The sequence below is a fragment of the Crinia signifera genome, chromosome 9 (assembly GCF_055691185.1).
Source record: "Crinia signifera chromosome 9, ASM5569118v1, whole genome shotgun sequence".
NCBI lineage: Eukaryota > Metazoa > Chordata > Amphibia > Anura > Myobatrachidae > Crinia > Crinia signifera.
This window is the reverse complement of record NC_139225.1, coordinates 20,339,828-20,360,442: the sequence shown is the minus strand read 5'-3', so window position 1 is coordinate 20,360,442 and position 20,615 is coordinate 20,339,828. Positions and strand designations below refer to the sequence as shown.

The 20,615-nt window shown below is 46.7% G+C and overlaps 1 protein-coding gene across 1 annotated transcript; it reads left to right on the top strand.

Moving 5' to 3' along the window:
- Positions 1 to 20,271, top strand: LOC146037295 (ficolin-2-like). Its single transcript, XM_083161346.1, has 9 exons — positions 1 to 4,321; positions 5,666 to 5,758; positions 5,954 to 5,998; positions 7,449 to 7,484; positions 11,880 to 11,918; positions 14,877 to 15,004; positions 15,546 to 15,675; positions 16,808 to 16,942; positions 20,018 to 20,271. The coding sequence occupies exons 1-9, from the start codon at positions 4,252 to 4,254 to the stop codon at positions 20,269 to 20,271; spliced, it is 930 nt and encodes a 309-aa protein (XP_083017472.1). The 5' UTR covers positions 1 to 4,251.
- The last annotated feature ends 344 nt before the right edge of the window (positions 20,272 to 20,615 follow it).

Here is a 20,615-nt window from a genome sequence, read left to right as displayed (position 1 = left end):
TTCTAAGCAATCTAGTGAGATCGCTAAGAACACAGGTTCTCAAAGTTGGTCCTCGGGACCCCATGCAGTGCATGTTTTCCAGGTCTCCTTACAGAAGGACAAGTGAAATAATTAGCTCCACCTGTTGTTCTTTTAAAATGTGTCAGCCAGTAATGAGTGCACCTGTCGGTTGACCTGGAAAACATGAACTGTGTGGGGGGTCCTGAGGACCGATTTTGAGAACCACTGGCTTAGAAAATGCCCTGGTAACATGGCTGCAAATTTGCAATCCTGTTGATTATCGTACAACCACCTATGCGGTGTGCTTGCGCAAGGCTATCCTGTCATGATTCCAGTGACAGCTTTTCATTGCTCTATGTTCACAAGATGATTGACACCTGGCCAGCGCTTGGGGGCGGCACTCGGCTGTTTTTAGGGAGTGTCGCAGAAAACGCAGGCAGATCACGGATGTTTTCAAGGAGGACCTGTGATGTCAGCTCCGACCCCGGACTCCCCAGGATCATTGCAGCGCTGAGTAAGTATCTGGCTACGCAGTCGCTCTACACACAGGGGGTGGGGGATACCCATCCGATGGTGAGCGATTGCAAATGGTTTTCCCCATATTCGCGCGGTTGTGATTGCATTCGCAGCCACGCACTGGGAGGCTTACACTGGCGGGGCGGCGACTAACTGATCACTGGGCTGCGAAGATTCGAAGCCCAACGATCAGGTTTGAATCAGGCCCCTGGTCCATACAGGTCTGTCCTGGTGGGGTAAAGATTCAGGATGCGGGACTTCCCCGGTGTCTTCAGGATCCCATCATCGTTCCTCCTCCGCCGTCAGACAGTGCCTCTCCGGCCTCTCGCAGGCTAGTATTAGCCAATGCAAGAGGACAGGGCAATGATGTGGCATGCCGTGATTGGCTGTTCGCTGTGTTGCGTGATGTCACTTAATGCATTTATACTGGTAGCTGGACAGGTGACCAGACCGAGAGGGGTACTGGATTGGGGCCAGTGTAATTTTCCTTCCAGGAACCCAGGTGGGCAGGCAGCACCTTTATATACCATTGCTAGGGCTGCACTGTTGCAGCCATGTTTACAACCCCTGAGCCCCTCAGAGCCTTGGGGCCCCTCACAAGGTTGGGGCCCGGTACGAGTGTCCCCTTTGACCCCCCTGTCTCCTGCCCTGCTCTAGGCAGAATGAAGGTAACGCAAGCATGTTAGAGGTAGAGATGAGCTGAAGATTTGGATTTGGCTTTGTCAAACAGTGGTGAAAGGCTTTGGATTTGGATTTTTTTCAAAGATGGTCAAAAAAACGCCCAAATCGCGTAATATTTACATTTTTGATCCTAGAGTAATATTCACCTCAATAATAATAATTTCCAGCCCTTTCCAGACAATTTTGTCCACTTTACAGCTCACAATGTTGTTTTCATTAAATTTAGACCAAGGTCTGCAGCAAGCACTGCACAAGCACAACACCCCTCTGTCTGCACTGCACAGCACCCCCCTGCACTGACTGCACTGCACCCCTCTAGCCTGCACAACGCCCAGACCCTACTGCAGAGCAGAGCTGTGCGCAGCTGGAAGCGTGACTGTGAAATGGCGCCAAATTCTCGGGACGCCGAGCTTTAATAGACTCGGCATCTCGCAAGAATCCGACTCCACATTCCCGCGTTCGGCCGGGTTTCCGAACAAAGCCAGAAACTCGTAAGCGCAGCTTTTGGGATGTGTTTGGAGCGGTTCGGATTCCGGAGAATCTGAACCGCTCATCTTTAGTTAGAGGTAGGTGCATCAATGACCCTTATACTGTACATTCAGGGGTCTATGTACTAAGCCATCGGTATATTAATGTCTAATTTGAAATCTCTTTCAGCAATAAACTTTAAAATAAATATTTCTCTCTCTTTTTCTCAGCACAGAAATTGTCGTCATACAATATCGTTCCAGGTCTGTAGGACACAGGGATACACCATTGTCACCCCGCAAATCATTGTCCCTGCACAGACCCACAACAAACACCCCCCCCCCCCATTCTGTAACTCGACGTGCGCATTTCCCTTTGTTTTATTGTTGTCTTACATCCTCACCATTCACAGGAATGAAACACGAGGAGAAATTGTCTCACACAAGATGAAAAATGATAACACAATACACAGAGTCAATATGATCATTGGGTACACTTTTCTTTATGGGAGAAATGGGCAAGGGTGTGTGTGTGAGCGTGGAGGGGGGGGGTTGGGGTGTCTTCCAGTCACCTGTCAATCAGGTAGAGGCATTCATATTATAACGATGTGATCCCAGAACAGGTCCCGGACTATTGGTACGTCCCTGCGTCCCTCCCGCGGCTGGCAGTGTCCGCGGGAAGGGGGGGGGAGTTGGAAGTCCCCCCCCCCCCCCAAGTCGTCCGTGAATAGATGCTGTGCGTCACCCTACCTGTGGGTCGATAGGCTGCACTAGGTTGACACGGCAAAAGTAGACACATAAAAAGGGTCAACATAAGTTTTTCTTGATTGTGAAAAAAGTTTTTTGGGTTCTTTTTCATACTTTAAAATCCACGTGGACTCCAACTGGAAACGTTAATGTGGCCTGAAACCTGGGAACGAAGAGGGGTACACGCTCTCAGGTGTCTCTCCAGCCTTCTGCCCCATGTCACTCCATCTTTCTGCCCTATGCCACCCAAGCATCCTACTAATGTCAATCCAGCCTTCTGCCCCATTTATTCCAGCCTCCTACTCTGTGTCTCCAGCCTTCTTCCCCATGTCTCTCCAGCCACCTACCCCAAGTCTCTCCAGCCTCCTGCCCCTATTATTACTGCCTCCTGCCCTTTGTCACCCAAGCCTCCTACTCCTGTCAATTCAGTCTCTTGCCCTCTGTAACTCCAGCCTCCTGCCCCAAGTCTCTCCAGCCTTCTGCCCCTATTATTACTTCCTCCTGCCCTTTGTCACCCAAACCTCCTACTCCTGTCAATCCAGCCTACTGCCCTCTGTCATTCCAGCCATCATGTCTCACTAGTCGCCTGCCCCAAGTCTCTCCAGCCTCCTGCCCACTGTCACTCCAGCCTACATGTCTCTCCAGCTGCCTGCCACATGTCTCCCCATGTCTCTCCTGCCATCTGTCATGCCAGCCAATGTGTCTCTCTAGCCTCCTGCCCCTCTTATTCCAGCCTTCTGTGACACCTCATAAGCCAAAACCCTCCATAGCCTCCTCTTCCTGTCTGCTGTGCCACATGGAGGAAAGACGCAGTGGTGAGCTGTGCATACACAGAAAGTGCATGGCGGAGATTGTGCCTCCCTGGAAAACCGATGTGTCCTTGTTCCTTATGACTGTTGGCTACCAGTAAACAGAGGGCACTGGGCTTGCCCCTTGAGCCGCCTGAAGATGTGTGCTGTGTGTAGAACTGCGATCCACTTTGTTAGACAGGAAGTGCCTCTGATGCCATGGTTGTTTAGCATGACTGCAGTTAGGAAAGACACACTTCTACAGTTCTCCAGAGCCCTGTGGTGATTTGGTGGTGCAGCTGTATCAGGGATAATTGAAGATACTGATTCCAAACTTGATTGGGGCTGGTGTATATCAGGGGTAGTAACCCAGCCTCCCAGTGCTTCACATTTTCAGCATCCCCCAGCTGTGTTTGGTTCTGTCCCGACTATACAGTATGTTCTTGCCGCATTACATAATAGTTGCCCACATTACCAGACGATTGCCCCACTATCTTCCACCAATCTGCGTGATTTTATGTTATGCATCCACTAGGACTTTTGAGACAACATGGCCGCCCATTATTAAGGAAAATCCCGTGATGTCTCACCAGTAGACGGTGCTAACATTCGGAAGCTAGAAACACGATGCAGATTCTATCCGAGGCTGGTGCCATTTAGGAGCAGTGTACAGTCATCAGCTTACATACATGTCAGTATACCCTGCGCTAGTGCCAAGTGGGCCTAACCTTTATGTTACACGTAGCCTCTAACAATGGCACCTGGCATTGACTTGTGTTTGCCCTCACCAGGAAAGGATGGTAACGGATACCCTTGTCCCAGGGTGTGATTACCAAGAATTGTGTACTTACCTCATTTTAGGGAACAATAATATAACAATTTCTATTGTGAGATTACTGCTCAGAAAAGGTCTCACAGCCTATAAATAGTGGCTGTGCGCTTCACAGAGACCAGAGTAAGACAGGAAGGTTCCAGAGTAAGACAGGAAGGTTCCAGAGTAAGACAGGAAGGTTCCACTGCGAGACGGAAGGAGCAGAATCCAGGAATCCGCAATGCTGTCCTCAGCGCTCATGGTCATCTGTCTGGTCACCGCTCTCGGTAACGCCGATGAAAACTGCACAGGTGAGTGCTAAAGCTTCTAAAAAAGAGGAAAGAGGTGAGGTTGCCCATAGCAACCAATCAGATTCTGTCTATCGTTGTCTAAGATGCAATAGAGAAATTATAAGAATCTGTTTGGTTGCTATGGGCAACATACATACGTAATTTTTCAAAACTTTCTTAAATCTATGTAAATCCAGTATGCTCTTTTCATTTGGCTAAAAATCCCCGGCTGCATCACTTCTGCCGCACCCAGGGCAGCCGACAGTGGGGTGCTGTGGGTACAGCTGTCCCGGACCCCGGCCTCTGGTAGGACCCGGGCAGCTCATTTTGCCCACAGTAACCCTCCGCTGTGTGCTGCCTGCACTGCACTCAGTCCTCAGCAGGTCCTGAATCACAGCCAGGCTTCTTCAATGCAGGAAGCTGGCGGCCAAGTAAAATGCTGCACCAGCTTTTGAGCAGATCAGAGCTTGTGTACCGTTAGCCAATCAGAGCGACTGCCGGTACACGAGCTCTGATTGGCTCACCAGCCGGTGCTGCATTCTAATTGGCCGCCGGCGTCCTGCATTGAAGAAATCAGGCTGTGCTTCAGGACCTGCTGAGTTGGGCGGTCATCCATGGTGCCCAGCGGCAGGGGGTGTCTAAATTCCTGGAGGCAGCCCTGGCCGCAGCCTCTGTATTGTGCACAGTTCGTTACAGGGAAGGTTTTAATAAGTGACTCACTGACTGCATAAATTAGTATTATTATTATTACATTTTATTTATAAGGCGCCACAAGTGGTTGATACCGTGTATATATAGCATATGTAACATACTGTATATAGCACACTAGGACAATACATAGTACACAGGACTAAAAATTCGTTATTTTCCTGTTTTTCTCTCATCTATGTATTGCCGGGCGCTGCGGAACCCAGTGGCGCCATATAAATAAATTATTATAATAATAATAATTAGCAGCATAATTCTCAGTACACAATACCGCTGTAGGGAAGCAGAGGAGGTGTCTGTGTACTTCCAGGGAGGAAGAGGGCCCTGCTCCAAGGAGGGCTGAGGTTGGAAATGTAGGGAGCAGTTGAATTAACAACACTGATTGATGCAATAAAAACAATACTGAAAAGCACAGAAATAGAGATTTGGTAAATCTGAAGGTGCAAAAACTTTTTGTGTTCGAAAATGAAATTGAAAATTGAAAGAATAAAATAAAGCAATGGAAGAATAATATCTAAAAAAAATATGGGGCAATATTTTAGCATAGGTATATATTAAACCAATGTTATCTGTATATACTGTAAGATATAAGAGATAGGTAAAGGTCTCGCGGTCATACTGTAGTTCTTTTTTTTTCTTCTTTTTTTTACTTTCCAGGTGGCCTAGAAAAGTTGACTATCCTGAAAGGATGTCCCGGGGCCCCGGGAGCCCAAGGAGATGCAGGAGAACGTGGCCCTCCAGGAGTAACAGGTTGGTACTAGCTGGTCCTGATTCTGCTATAGGGAACCACATGGCAATTATACTGTAGAATACTTAAATGATATATTTTATATACAATGTACAGTCAGCCGGCTCCCACTTCCATATGTACTGTGTACTACTATTACATGTATGCAGCTTACCTTCAGTGTGATATCACATTCTGTACGTGTGTTATATTCTCAGGACCCCCGGGCATCGCAGGTGCAGCTGGACCACCCGGGCAGAAAGGTTGGTGACAAATTGTAATTATCTGTAACAACAAAGTTCAAGAAAGACAATCCTATTCACAGAAACCTGCAGGGATTTAAATAAGCTAGGGTTGCCATATTAAGTACCGGATCTAGGTTATCTGCTATGGCGTGTCCAGAGGCAAAACTACCATTGGTGCAGCAGGTGCAGTGGCCCTGTCACCCTCTTACTTTCTCCCACTGTTTTTCCCTGCCATACTCTGCCTCCCACTACCTCCCCCTGCCACCCTCTGCCTCTCCCTGTCACCCACTGCCTCTCCCTACCTCCCCCTGTCACCCTCTGCCTCTCCCTGTCACCCTCTGCCTCTCCCTGTCACCCACTGCATCTCCCTGTCACCCTCTGCCTCTCCCTACCTCCCCCTGCCACCCTCTGCCTCTCCCTGTCACCCTCTGCCTCTCCCTGTCACTCTCTTCAAGGTTGCATATTATGAGCTTGGGTTGGGGTTCCAAATGATGTTTTTTCACCAGGACTCACCACCCACAAGTTACGCCACTGTCTGAATAATAGGCGGTACATAAACTTGTCATTTACATAAAAAAAAGGAATAATAATATTAGTAATACATAGGTATGAGGTTATTATATAGATATTAGATGGTTATTATCATACTAGGTGATTCATCGCGCCCTCCAGGAGCACTTCACACCATCGTAAAGGGGCTACGCTCGCACCCACCCGCTGGAGCAGCGGGTCTGCCTGCAACTCCCTGGAGAAGTGTGTATGCCTGCACCCCCCCTCCTGCTAGATCAGTGCTGGGGGGGCAGGCAGACCTGCTGCATGTGGGGGGGGGGGGGGGGGGCAGTCCCGCCGCTCCGGGCATACTTGCTGCTCTAGCGAGGGGGGGGGGGGTGCGGGCAGACCTGCTCATTCAGCGGGGGGGCTGGTTGAGTGCAGACCCCCCCCCCCCCGAGGCAGAAGGGAGAAACTATGTGTGTATAACGCTGTCTATCACTCTTGTAACTCCGCCCAGCATTATACACACAGGGGATGAGTGACAGATCTGGCTAAATATATTAGAGATTACCTGGCTATATACAATATACCTCCAGGATTCCAGCCTCTCCGCACACCTGGGGGCACTAGCTGAGGAGGACTCTGAGAACAGAGCAGGTGCTCACCTTGGTGCACATAAGGCGGACCGTGCAAGACCACACCCATTGTCAGCACAACAAGGGCGGGACTGACTGAGAATAACAAAGTTGCCCATTAGCTTGTGAGCAAATATGTCTCTTGCCCAACGCTAAGGAGGTCATTCTGATGTGACCCACGCTTTCACATGTGGGGGCGATATTTAGCCTCTGCGCATGTGCAGCCACTCGGTGCGAGCAGGCGCGGCAAATCCCCCCCCCCCCATATACAGCAGCATATGAGACTGGTATATGTACAGCATACGTGTCACTTATCACTGTTATATATCATTGTAATACAGGAGATCCAGGTGTTCCAGGACTACAAGGACCTAAAGGTAACTATGATGTAATACAGTTTGCTATTGTGATTGTGCCTTGTAGTTAGATTGTAAGCTCTTGTGAAAATGGACTTGACTCCTGTTATCTCTTTGTATTGTATTTGTATAGTGCGTGTTTGTGTTACCTTCATAGTGTGCAATGATCAATAATCTGGAATATGTTGGTGTTTTATTAATAATAATAATAATAATAAAAATAATAAATTATTATTATAATGTATTATTATTATAATTATTATTATTAATACAATGAATAGTATTTTCACAAATTTCATTTAGAATGTGCAAATAGTAATCAATTATTTATGTCATTCATTTAGCAACATTTATTTATGTACTGTAGCACAGCATATCCAGGTACATTACAGTTGAGAACAATCTCAGTAATAAATAATACTGGTATACTGGTATAATTAGTAGACAGACAGAGAGGTAGGAGGGTCCTGCTCGCAAGCTCTATAGCTGAGGTAGCCAACTCCAGTCCTCCAGATTTACCAACAGTTACCGGTTTCCAGGTCTCCTCACAGAATCACAAGTGAAGTAATTAGCTCCACCTGTGGATCCTTTATAATGTGTCAGTCAGTAATGAGTGTACCTGCGGGGTAAGCTGGAAAACGTGAACTGTTGGTAGCTCTTGAGGACTGGAGTTGGCTTCCCCTGCTCTATAGGATAATAGGAGTTTAATATATAAGGATGGGTGATATATATTGTATATTATGAGTACATAAAGAGAACACAAGTAAAATTTGTATAAACTGTGCAGAGGGGTAATTGAGTAGCAGTGAGAGGTTAGGAGAGTTGCTACAGAAATAAATAAACTGCCCCATAGGAGAGTTTTCAGGCTACACTCCAGGGACTGGAGGCTATTGGACCGAGTAATGAGCATTAATGACCAGTAAGGAAGGTCCTGCTGTAGCCAATGCAGATAGGAGAATACCAGTAAGGAGGGCACTGCCATAGCCAATGCAGATAGGGGAAGACCAGTAAGGAAGGTCCTGCCGTAGCCAATGCAGATAGGAGAATATTAGTAAGGAAGGTCCTGCTGTAGCCAATGCAGATAGGGGAAGACCAGTAAGGAGGGTACTGCTGTAGCCAATGCAGATAGGGTAAGACCAGTAAGGAGGGTACTGCTGTAGCCAATGCAGATAGGGGAAGACCAGTAAGGAGGGTTCTGCTGTAGCCAATGCAGATAGGGGAAGACCAGTAAGGAGGGTACTGCCATAGCCAATGCAGATAGGGGAAGACCAGTAAGGAGGGTACTGCCATAGCCAATGCAGATAGGGGAAGACCAGTAAGGAGGGTATTGCTGTAGCCAATGCAGATAGGGGAAGACCAGTAAGGAGGGTACTGCTGTAGCCAATGCAGATAGGGGAAGACCAGTAAGGAGGGTCCTGCTGTAGCCAATGCAGATAGGAGAAGACCAGTAAGGAGGGTACTGCCATAGCCAATGCAGATAGGGGAAGACCAGTAAGGAGGGTACTGCTGTAGCCAATGCAGATAGGGGAAGACAAGTAAGGAGGCTATCGCTGTAGCCAATGTGATCACAGAACCAGTAGGGAGGGTATTGCTGTAGCCAATGTGGTGACAGTATCAGTAAGGGGTATTGCTGCCTGTAGCCAATGCAGTGAGAGTCAGTACAGTGAGCACTGTATTGCTGTGGTCAGTACATGGATTTAGGTTTGTGCAGTGAGCAGGGCCGGTGCAAGGCACCGGAGCGCCCCAGGCGAGGGGGGGTGGGGTGCCCCGGTGCCTACGGGGGGGTGGGGGGTACCTGTGGCATTGTGTGATCTGGCGGCGGGGTCCCTGCAGTGATGCGCGCAATCCGGCAGCCAGGCGGCGGCGCGGGAAGCGCTGATGGGTTTGAAAACTCGCCGCACGCTGATTGGCTGAATCTCAGCCAATCAGCATGCGGAATGTTTTTTTAAACCCAGCAGCGCTTCCCGCGCCACCACCTGGCTGCCGGATAGCGCGCATCACTGCAGGGACCCCGCCGCCAGATCACACAATGCCGCAGGTACCCGGCACGGACACTCCTGCAGCCTCCATGCGAGAGGCGAGGGGCGAAGTGCCGCCCTCCAGTGGCTGGCGCCCTAGGCAAATGCCTAGATTTGCCTAGTGGTGGCGCCGGCCCTGGCAGTGAGAGACAGTACAGTGAGCATTGTATTGCTGTGGTCAGTACATGGATGTAAGTTTGTGCAGTGAGAGACAGTACAGTGAGCATTTTATTGCTGTGGTCAGTACATGGATGTAAGTTTGTGCAGTGAGAGTCAGTACAGTGAGCATTGTATTGCTGTGGTCAGTACATGGATGTAAGTTTGTGCAGTGAGAGACAGTACAGTGAGCATTGTGTTGCTGTGGTCAGTACATGGATGTAAGTTTGTGCAGTGAGAGACAGTACAGTGAGCATTATATTGCTGTGGTCAGTACATGGATGTAAGTTTGTGCAGTGAGAGACAGTACAGTGAGCACTGTATTGCTGTGGTCAGTACATGGATTTAGGTTTGTGCAGTGAGAGACAGTACAGTGAGCATTGTATTGCTGTGGTCAGTACATGGATGTAAGTTTGTGCAGTGAGAGACAGTACAGTAAGCATTTTATTGCTGTGGTCAGTACATGGATGTAAGTTTGTGCAGTGAGAGTCAGTACAGTGAGCATTGTATTGCTGTGGTCAGTACATGGATGTAAGTTTGTGCAGTGAGAGACAGTACAGTGAGCATTGTGTTGCTGTGGTCAGTACATGGATGTAAGTTTGTGCAGTGAGAGACAGTACAGTGAGCATTATATTGCTGTGGTCAGTACATGGATGTAAGTTTGTGCAGTGAGAGACAGTACAGTGAGCATCGTATTGCTGTGGTCAGTACATGGATGTAAGTTTGTGCAGTGAGAGACAGTACAGTGAGCATTGTATTGCTGTGGTCGGTACATGGATGTAAGTTTGTGCAGTGAGAGACAGTACAGTGAGCATCGTATTGCTGTGGTTGGTACATGGATGTAAGTTTGTGCAGTGAGAGACAGTACAGTGAGCATCGTATTGCTGTGGTTGGTACATGGATGTAAGTTTGTGCAGTGAGAGACAGTACAGTGAGTATTGTATTGCTGTGGTCGGTACATGGATGTAAGTTTGTGCAGTGAGAGACAGTACAGTGAGCATTGTTTTGCTGTGGTCAGTACATGGATGTAAGTTTGTGCAGTGAGAGGAAGTACAGTGAGCATTGTATTGCTGTGGTCGGTACATGGATGTAGGTTTGTGCAGTGAGAGACACTACAGTGAGTATTGTATTGCTGTGGTCGGTACATGGATGTAGGTTTGTGCAGTGAGAGACAGTACAGTGAGCATTGTATGGCTGTGGTCAGTACATGGATGTAGGTTTGTGCAGTGAGAGACAGTACAGTGAGCATTGTATTGCTGTGGTCAGTACATGGATGTAGGTTTGTGCAGTGAGAGACAGTACAGTGAGCATTGTATTGCTGTGGTCAGTACATGGATGTAGGTTTGTGCAGTGAGAGGCAGTACAGTGAGAATTGTATTGCTGTGATCGGTACATGGATGTAGGTTTGTGCAGTGAGAGACAGTACAGTGAGCATTGTATTGCTGTGGTCAGTACATGGATGTAGGTTTGTGCAGTGAGAGACAGTACAGTGAGCATTGTATTGCTGTGGTCAGTACATGGATGTAAGTTTGTGCAGTTAGAGGCAGTACAGTGAGCATTGTATTGCTGTGGTCAGTACATGGATGTAAGTTTGTGCAGTGAGAGACAGAACAGTGAGCATTGTATTGCTGTGGTCAGTACATGGATGTAGGTTTGTGCAGTTAGAGGCAGTACAGTGAGCATTGTATTGCTGTGGTCAGTACATGGATGTAAGTTTGTGCAGTGAGAGATCTGAGCATATTCTGGAAATCATTATTAGATCTACAGTATGTAACATGACAGATACAGACTGCAGGTGATGAACTAATGATGGATCTGAACCACAGAGGCCATACAGCAGGGGCAGGAGGGTACTGTATAGTTCAATGTTGCATTGGTAGCAAGTGTAGATGTCAGGATAATACTGTCTATTATCCGGTGGGAATATTATTATCTCTGATTATGTATGATTGGGTCTGAGGGAGTGAGATGATGTGCAGGATTATATGGCAGCGCCATGAGCCAATACAGATGGTGCATGGAGGCCAAGCTGGTACCGAGTACAGAGCACCAAGGACTGAGCCTTGCGGTCTCCTCATGATAGATGGATCCAGAGACTCGGGCACTGAGGGAAGTACTGTGTATGTCTGATAGGAAGGATATTGACGATAGAAATGTAACTGCCGGCGCTGTTTTTGAATTGTTTTCACCTCTGTATTTGGGCTGTGTGTCATTGTGTGTTTTGTTTTGTTTTATGCTTCAGGGGAAAAGGGAGACTCCGCCTTTCCGGAATCTGCATACGGTGAGCTTCCCACATGCTTCTGTGATGGCTGTGATTAGATAGATAGATAGATAGATAGATAGATGGATAGATAGATGGATAGTATTGTAGCTTTTTGAAATGTCAGTGGCTGGACCGTCATTAATATCCTTCCCTGCTGGAGCTCCGCTGCATGTTATGGTGAATACGGCTTGGAACGAGAGAGCTATATTTACTGAAGTGTAGGTTTTATAGCGGTCGAAATGTTGCCCACAGTGTCACCTGCTCCCAGCATAAACAGTGTCACCTACTCCCAGCATTGGCAATTTCACCCGCTCTCAGCATAAGCAGTGTCACTTGTTCCCAGCATAGACAGTGTTCCCTGCTCACAGCATAGACAGTTTCACCTGCTCACATCATAGGGAGTGTCACCTGCTCCCAGCATACATTGTTACCAGCTCACAGCATAGGCAGTGTCACCCTCTAACAGCATAAACAGTGTCACCCGCTCACAGCCTAGATAGTGTTACCTGCTCACAGCACAGACATTGTCACCTTCTCACAGCATAGACAGTGTCACCTGCTCACAGCATAGACAGTGTCACCTGCTTACAGCATAGTGTTACCCGCTCACAGCATAGACAGTGTCACCTGCTCACAGAATACAGTGCTACCCATTCACAGCATAGGTAGTGTAACCCACTCACAGCATAGACAGTGTCCACTACTCACAGCATAGGCAGTGTCATCTGTTCCCAGCATAGACAGTGTCACCCACTCACAGCATAGACAGTGTCACCCGCTCACAGCCTAGACAGTGTGACCCGCTCACAGCATAGACAGTGTCACCTGCTCCCAGCATAGAAAGTGTCACCTGCTTACAGCTTAGTGTTACCTGTTCACAGCATAGACAGTGTCATCTGCTCACAGCATAGACAGTTTTACCTGCTCACAGCATAGACAGTGTCACCCGCTCACAGCATAGACAGTGTCACCTGCTTACAGCATAGTGTTACCCACTCACAGCATAGACAGTGTCACCTGCTCACAGCATTGACAGTTTTACCTGCTCACAGCATAGACAGTGTCACCCACTCACAGCATAGACAGTGTCACCTGCTCACAGCATACAGTGTTACCCGCTCACAGCATAGGTAGTGTCACCCGCTCCCAGCATAGACAGTGTCACCTGCTCCCAGCATAGACAGTTTTACCTGCTCACAGCATAGACCGTGTCACCCACTCACAGCATAGACAGACGGTCACATGGACGTCCTGGGTGAAATTTAATAGGATGCAATTTTGTATAAGGTTCTGAAATCGCACCATATCGCATGTTTTAAAATCTTGATCTTATTTGAAGAAATCGACAATTTCATGAATGCGAATTGAGGCATGAAAAATGTGATGTGATGCGATAAAGTGCGACTTTTAGTCATGAAAATGTGTGAATTAATGAACATGTGCAATTATTTAGACATGGTAATGTGAGGTTTTTGAACCCCCCCCCCCTCCCAAAAAACAGCATGGTGTCCTCCCTCCTGAGCATAAACAGCCCCAGGCGCAAGAAACGCTCCTGGTTTTAGAAATTAAGGGACAAAAAACATAGGGGATCCCTAGGATTTCTAAATCCAGCACCAGGCTCAAGGGCCAGGGAAGCACAGAACAGGTAGCACTAGCAAAATCATCATTCCTTCCTTTACACCAGGGGTGGGGAACCTCAGTCCCATAGCCGTTCCTAGTGGCCCGCAGGGGCGAATTTAGGGGCCAGGCCGCCCCTAGGCACAACATTTTTGTGTCCCCCCCCCTCCCCCTATTTTAATGTAAATATATACATATATACATTGTTATGTATATATTTAATTAAAATTTTACTGTAGCCCACCTTAATATTTTTTTAAGCACTCTGGACTACTCACTGTACGGAGGACCCGGAGGGAGGCACTTATTAGTACAGTGATTAGCACAGTGTCTCTGTCAGTGTCTCTCAGGACTGCTCACTGTACGGAGGACCCGGAGGGAGGGAGGCACTTATTAGTACAGTGATTAGCACAGTGTCTCCGTCAGTCTCTCTCTGGACTGCTCACTGTACAGAGGACCCGGAGGGAGGGAGGCACTTATTAGTACAGTGATTAGGACGTGTCTCCGTCAGTCTCTCTCTGGACTGCTCACTGTACGGAGGACCCGGAGGGAGGGAGGCACTTATTAGTACAGTGATTATCAGAGTGTCTCCGTCAGTCTCTCTCCAGCTCACACACTGTGACTGACTGAGCGCAGGGAGGATCTGCGCGCCGCTCAGCTCAGCTGCTGGATACACAGCAGCCAATAGACTGTGTGTGTAGAGTAGCCAATGGGCGGGAGCCGGCAGCAGTGAGCCTGAGCCATTTCCGGACGCGCAGGGGGACCGTCGGACCCAGCCACTAAGCGGTGATGTAATGTGCATGGCAGAGTGGGTGGGCAGTGGCGGGTGATGAGCGGCGCTGCCGCCGACATATGATAATTCATGTCTGCGGCGCTCGTCACTCGCCGCTGCCCACCCACTGTGCCATTTAACAGAATGTCAGCCTGCCTGCCGCCCTTAATTGGTGCCGCCCTGAGGCCGGTGCCTCACGGGCCTAGGCATAAATCCGGCCCTGGGGGCCCGCCCACCTGCCCGATGGCTTTGCCGGGAGTCAACTACAGGGGAATTCTCGCGAGAGGTCGGTAGTTCTCGCGAGGTTCCTCTTAATCAACAGCAGCCGGAGACTGTCAGTCCTATTCAGCGGCAGCCGCCGGAGCGTGGGACGGCTGCAGCAGGACAATTTGTAAGAGAAATTTTTACATATGGCCCCCGAAGGATTTTTTCCCCATACAATCGGCCCATGGCACAAAAAAGGTTCCCCACCCCTGCCTTATACAGTATTTATCTCTCACGGCCATAGCACGGTTACAGCAAACAATGTGTTGGATATTATGTTTGCACCGGGCAGATTATATAACGGTCTCCTTCCCATCTCTCAGCTGCCAAGAACTGTAAGGAGCTGCAAAATTTGGGGTTGCTACTCAGTGACTGGTACACCATATACCCGGATGGCCGCACCCCCCGGAGGGTCCTGTGTGACATGCACACCGATGGCGGAGGCTGGATTGTAAGTCTTTCTGTAGAAACCTATACATTGCCTACACGCATGTCACACATTCAGGGAATATATAGGTAAAAGCCGTATTACTACAGGATATTATGTTACAGCTGGCCGAAAGCCCCGCCCATCGTGATGTCACATGTTCAGGGGGCGGACCCAGCACAGGGTAGAATATCTGACCTCTAGGGCGTTACATATGTAAACTGTTATCTTTAACATGAAATAAACTGGGATGCTGACTTCAAAGGCATGGAAAGTCATTCTGACCCACTTTAAAATAGGGGTGTGGCCGACACAGGTGGGCTGTCAGGTGGGTGTGGCAGCATAATTCCGGCACTGACCTGGGAATATACCAGACACTGGACAGTGGGGGCAGGGCAATGATGATGTGATTCAGTACCCAGTAGGTTGGAGTGAAAACGTAGCAAGTTCTGTTCCCCGAGGCCACACAGTGGTGAGAGCTGGAACCGCAGCGTTCCCAGACCTGATTCCTGACAGTTGGGCTTCCCCGTGCAGGACCCGGACTCATTTCCGCTCTCACTTACAGGTATTTCAGAGACGTATTGATGGATCCGTTGATTTCCTCCGTGACTGGGATTCCTACAAGACGGGGTTTGGTAGCCGGCTGTCGGAGTTCTGGCTGGGGAATGAGAATCTGTACAGCTTAACGTCATCAGGTAATGAGTGCTAAGAGGTCACATGATCCTTGCGCTCTGTGTCTAGAGTCTGTGAGTCTCCGAAACACTGCCATCTGCCGGCAGAGAGTGAAACTACATCTGTTTCTTACACATGCCTTCGAAGCTTTTGCTTTGAGTGAGCTTACTAGTGTGTGTGTGTGTGTGTGTGTGTGTGTGTGTGTATATACTGTATATATAGATATAGATTTATATATATATATCTATATCTATATATATATATGCTAACTACTCCTCATCTCTATGAGGTGAGGTACTGTCAATGACCACTAGAGGCCACTCAATGAACTAAGACAGTGATTGCCCTGCCCTGCAACAGTTTTAGAATGGGCAAATAGCAAAACTGTAGTAGGGCATTTCTGGGATGTGTAGTTCAACAACAGCTGGAGGGCTGAAGGTTCCCCATCACTGGACTAAGATGTCATGGCAGAAAGTAAAAACTATTTTTGCACGGACACTGATCTCTTTCAAACTTGTTGGATAGGGAGAGAGGGAGCTGTGGATATAGAGATTGGAGGTAGGAGCAGATAGGGACTGGAGTTGGGGTGGAGAGTTTGTGGGCTTAAAACTGTCACAGCTCAAAGTGAAAGTAAAAACGTTCACTGCTCAAAGTGAACGTACATCACTGAAGCCGTCATTTTGACAGGCTATTAACTAGAACAAGTATAGAGTTGTATATTGTGTCCTTAGGACGGTTCAGGTGCTCTGGTCCATAACATCACATATTCAGGAGTGAGGCAAACACAGAGTGCATTTATTGAGCGTACCCACCCACCGTTTACAGAATGAGGGGTCGAATCTGCCTATGGTCGGGCAGTTGCGAACCCTAAAACCTCTGGGGATCATTTTAGCCTTGTAATAGTCACTAAGAGTGACTGCATGGAGATGGATATATATATATATATATATATTTTTTTTTTTTTTTTTTACACAAATGAGATGCCATAGAATTATATAATGGAAGGAACAGGGTCCTCTAACAGCACAATGTAGTGATGCCACACTGATCCGGGCACATTGTGATGTTGCATATAAATCTGTGTACATTAAACCTGTTTATTTATTATTGTTACATCTGGTAAAAACATTTATAAAATGAATTATCTCATTGCAGGCACCTGGGAGCTGCGGGTGGATCTACAAGACTTTGAAGCTGTAAACTCTTTTGCTAAATACAAATCTTTTAAAATCACAGGAGAAGCTGATAAATACAAATTGATACTCGGAAGCTTTGTGTCTGGTACTGCAGGTGAGGAACAGCAGTGTTATACTGTACATGGGAATGTCAGTGTTATATATGGGAACAGCAGTGTTATACATGGGAATGTCAGTGTTATATATGGGAATGTCAGTGTTATATATGGGAACAGCAGTGTTATATATGGGAACAGTAGTGTTATTCATGGGAATGTCAGTGTTATATATGGGAACGCCAGTGTTATATATGGGAACAGCAGTGTTATACTGTACATGGGAATGTCAGTGTTATATATGGGAACAGCAGTGTTATATATGGGAACAGCAGTGTTATACTGTACATGGGAATGTCAGTGTTATATATGGGAATGTCAGTGTTATATATAGGAATGTCAGTGTTACAGTATATATGGGAACGCCAGTGTTATATATGGGAACGCCAGTGTTATATATGGGAACAGCAGTGTTATATATGGGAACGCCAGTGTTATATATCGGAACAGCAGTGTTATATATGGGAACGCCAGTGTTATATATGGGAACAGCAGTGTTATACTGTACATGGGAATGTCAGTGTTATAAATGGGAACAGCAGTGTTATATATGGGAACAGCAGTGTTATACTGTACATGGGAATGTCAGTGTTATATATGGGAATGTCAGTGTTATATATAGGAATGTCAGTGTTACAGTATATATGGGAACGCCAGTGTTATATATGGGAACGCCAGTGTTATATATGGGAACAGCAGTGTTATATATGGGAACGCCAGTGTTATATATCGGAACAGCAGTGTTATATATGGGAACGCAAGTGTTATATATGGGAACAGCAGTGTTTTATATAGGAACGCCAGTGTTATATATAGGAACGCCAGTGTTTTATATAGGAACGCCAGTGTTATATATAGGAACGCCAGTGTTATATATGGGAACAGCAGTGTTATATATGGGAACGCCAGTGTTATATATGGGAACGCCAGTGTTATATATGGGAACGCCAGTGTTATATATGGGAACGCCAGTGTTATATATGGGAACGCCAGTGTTATATATGGGAACGCCAGTGTTATATATGGGAACGCCAGTGTTATATATGGGAACGCCAGTGTTATATATGGGAACGTCAGTGTTATATATGGGAACTCCAGTATTATATATGGGAACAGCAGTGTTATAGATGGGAACAGCAGTGTTATATATGGTAACGTCAGTGTTATATATGGGAACAGCAGTGTTATATATGGGAACAGCAGTGTTATATATGGGAACGCCAGTGTTATATATGGGAACGTCAGTGTTATATATGGGAACGCCAGTGTTATATATGGGAACAGCAGTGTTATATATGGGAACGCCAGTATTATATATGGGAACAGCAGTGTTATATATGGGAACCCTAGTGTTATATATGGGAACAGCAGTGTTATATATGGGAACGCCAGTGTTATATATGGGAACGCCAGTGTTATATATGGGAACGCCAGTGTTATATATGGGAACGCCAGTGTTATATATGGGAACAGCAGTGTTATATATGGGAACGCCAGTGTTATATATGGGGACAGCAGTGTTATATATGGGAACGCCAGTGTTATATATGGGAACAGCAGTGTTATATATGGGAACGCCAGTGTTATATATGGAAACGCCAGTGTTATATATGGGAACGCCAGTGTTATATATGGGAACGCCAGTGTTATATATGGGAACAGCAGTGTTATATATGGGAACGCCAGTGTTATATATGGGAACAGCAGTGTTATATATGGGAACGCCAGTGTTATATATGGGAACGCCAGTGTTATATATGGGAACGCCAGTGTTTTATATAGGAACGGTAATGTTATATATGGGAACGTCAGTATCATATGCGGTGTATCATATGAGTAGATCTGATTGGCTCCCATGGTGCGGCGTATCATATGAGTAGATCTGATTGTCTCCCATGGTGTACTGTAACACAAGAGCAAATCTAATTGGTTAATGCAATCATTTTTCAACACATCTGAGCAATACAGATTTTGGTGTGGCCGAATTAAATATCTGATTGTCATCGTCTTGATAACATCAATGGCAGCCAATATATCTGTGCAGTGTTCTGAAAACAGGTCGACATTGACAAAAGGTTGACGTGAATTAGGTTGGCAGTGAAAAAATGTCAACACAAGCAAAAGGTCCACATGGAAAAGGTTGACACATGAAAATGTCGACATGTTTTTTGTGTGTCAATGTCAACACTTCAACAAGATAACTCAGAATTAGTGTAGAATGTCCCCTCCAATGGCTCGCTTCGCTCATGGATGGTAAAGCAAGAAAAAGTTCCCCCCAACAATTGAAAAAAAATCATGAAAAACTCACGTTGACCTTTTTTGCAGAATGTGTCAACTTTTTCCAAGTCAATATTTTCCTTGGCAAACTGGAGAGCGGTAAAGTGGAGAGGTTACCCAAAGTCTTTGAAATGACAGAAGCTGATTGGGTGCTTTGGGTAACTCCTCCAAGCCTTGATATCTCCCCCTCTATCTATTCCAGAACAGGTACAAGGGCAGATGTATGAAGCAGTGATAAGGGAGCAGAAGTGAGCCAGAGGAGTGGCACATGGTAACCAATCAGTGCTGAAGTAACATATGTAATTTGCATAACATAAAATTATACAGAGCAGCTGATTGGTTACCATGGGCCACTTCTCCTCTGGCTCACTTCTCCCTTATCACTACTTCATACATCTACCCCTTAGTCACATAGGGCCTTATTCTAGTTCACTCTTTCTGACAAAATCCTTCTTAGATGGACAAAACCATGTGCACTGCAGGTGGGGCAGATGTAACATGAGCAGAGAGAGTTAGATTCGGGTGGGTTTTACTTCAAAGTGAGATCTATATTACAGTGTAAAAATAAAGCAGTCAGTATTTTCCCTGCACAGAAACAAAATAACTCTCCCAAATCTAATTCTCTCTGCACATTTTACATCTATCTGCCCCCCTGCAGTGCACATGGTTTTGTCCATCTAAGAAGGATTTTGTCAGAACTAGAATAAGGCCAATAATAACTGGTGATAGGGCATCTGTGATGTTGCGGTCTCACTTTTACACATTCACCTGTATAACCTGATTATGTTCTTGTTTAGGAGATTCTCTGAAATATCACAACGCCACAGTGTTCTCCACCATGGACCAGGACAATGACGCAATGAAAACAAGAAACCTTGCCCTGGAATACAAGGGGGCCTGGTGGTTCAATATGGTTTTCGGGGCACACCTGAACGGTGGGTACCTACCAGGGAAAGATGTGAGCAATACATGTAAAGGCATTAACTGGTACACGGGCAAGGGCTGCAGTATCTCGTACAAACAGTCTGAGATGAAGATCAGACCCGTGTGATGGAACAGAAGCTTCCTACAATGTCACTGACTGTATCTGCTATATAACTGCTGTGATTGGCTGTGATTGTGCTATAATGACAATAAAGCACATGGTGATATACGCATCCACAGAAGTGTCCTTGTATTTATTTGATATATATTTATAGATAACTAGGTGATTCATCGCGCCCTACCGGCGCTCTTCACACCGTCGGAAGGGGCTGCGCCCCCTTAATTTGTGAACGTTTGTATTGTGAGAAATATGGTTAGAATTGTATGTAAGATGCCTGTATTGCAACTTGGGTTATAGGTGAAATGTGTTAAATAGAGAGCATACTGTATGATGTGGAAGGGGGTGTGTAT

Coding starts and splice junctions, on each gene's coding strand:
- LOC146037295 (XM_083161346.1), top strand. CDS start 4,252: ATGCTGTCCTCAGCGCTCATGGTCATCTGTCTGGTCACCGCTCTCGGT. Junction 7,485..11,879: donor AGGACTACAAGGACCTAAAG/GTAACTATGATG, acceptor TTTATGCTTCAG/GGGAAAAGGGAGACTCCGCC. Junction 11,919..14,876: donor CTTTCCGGAATCTGCATACG/GTGAGCTTCCCA, acceptor CCCATCTCTCAG/CTGCCAAGAACTGTAAGGAG.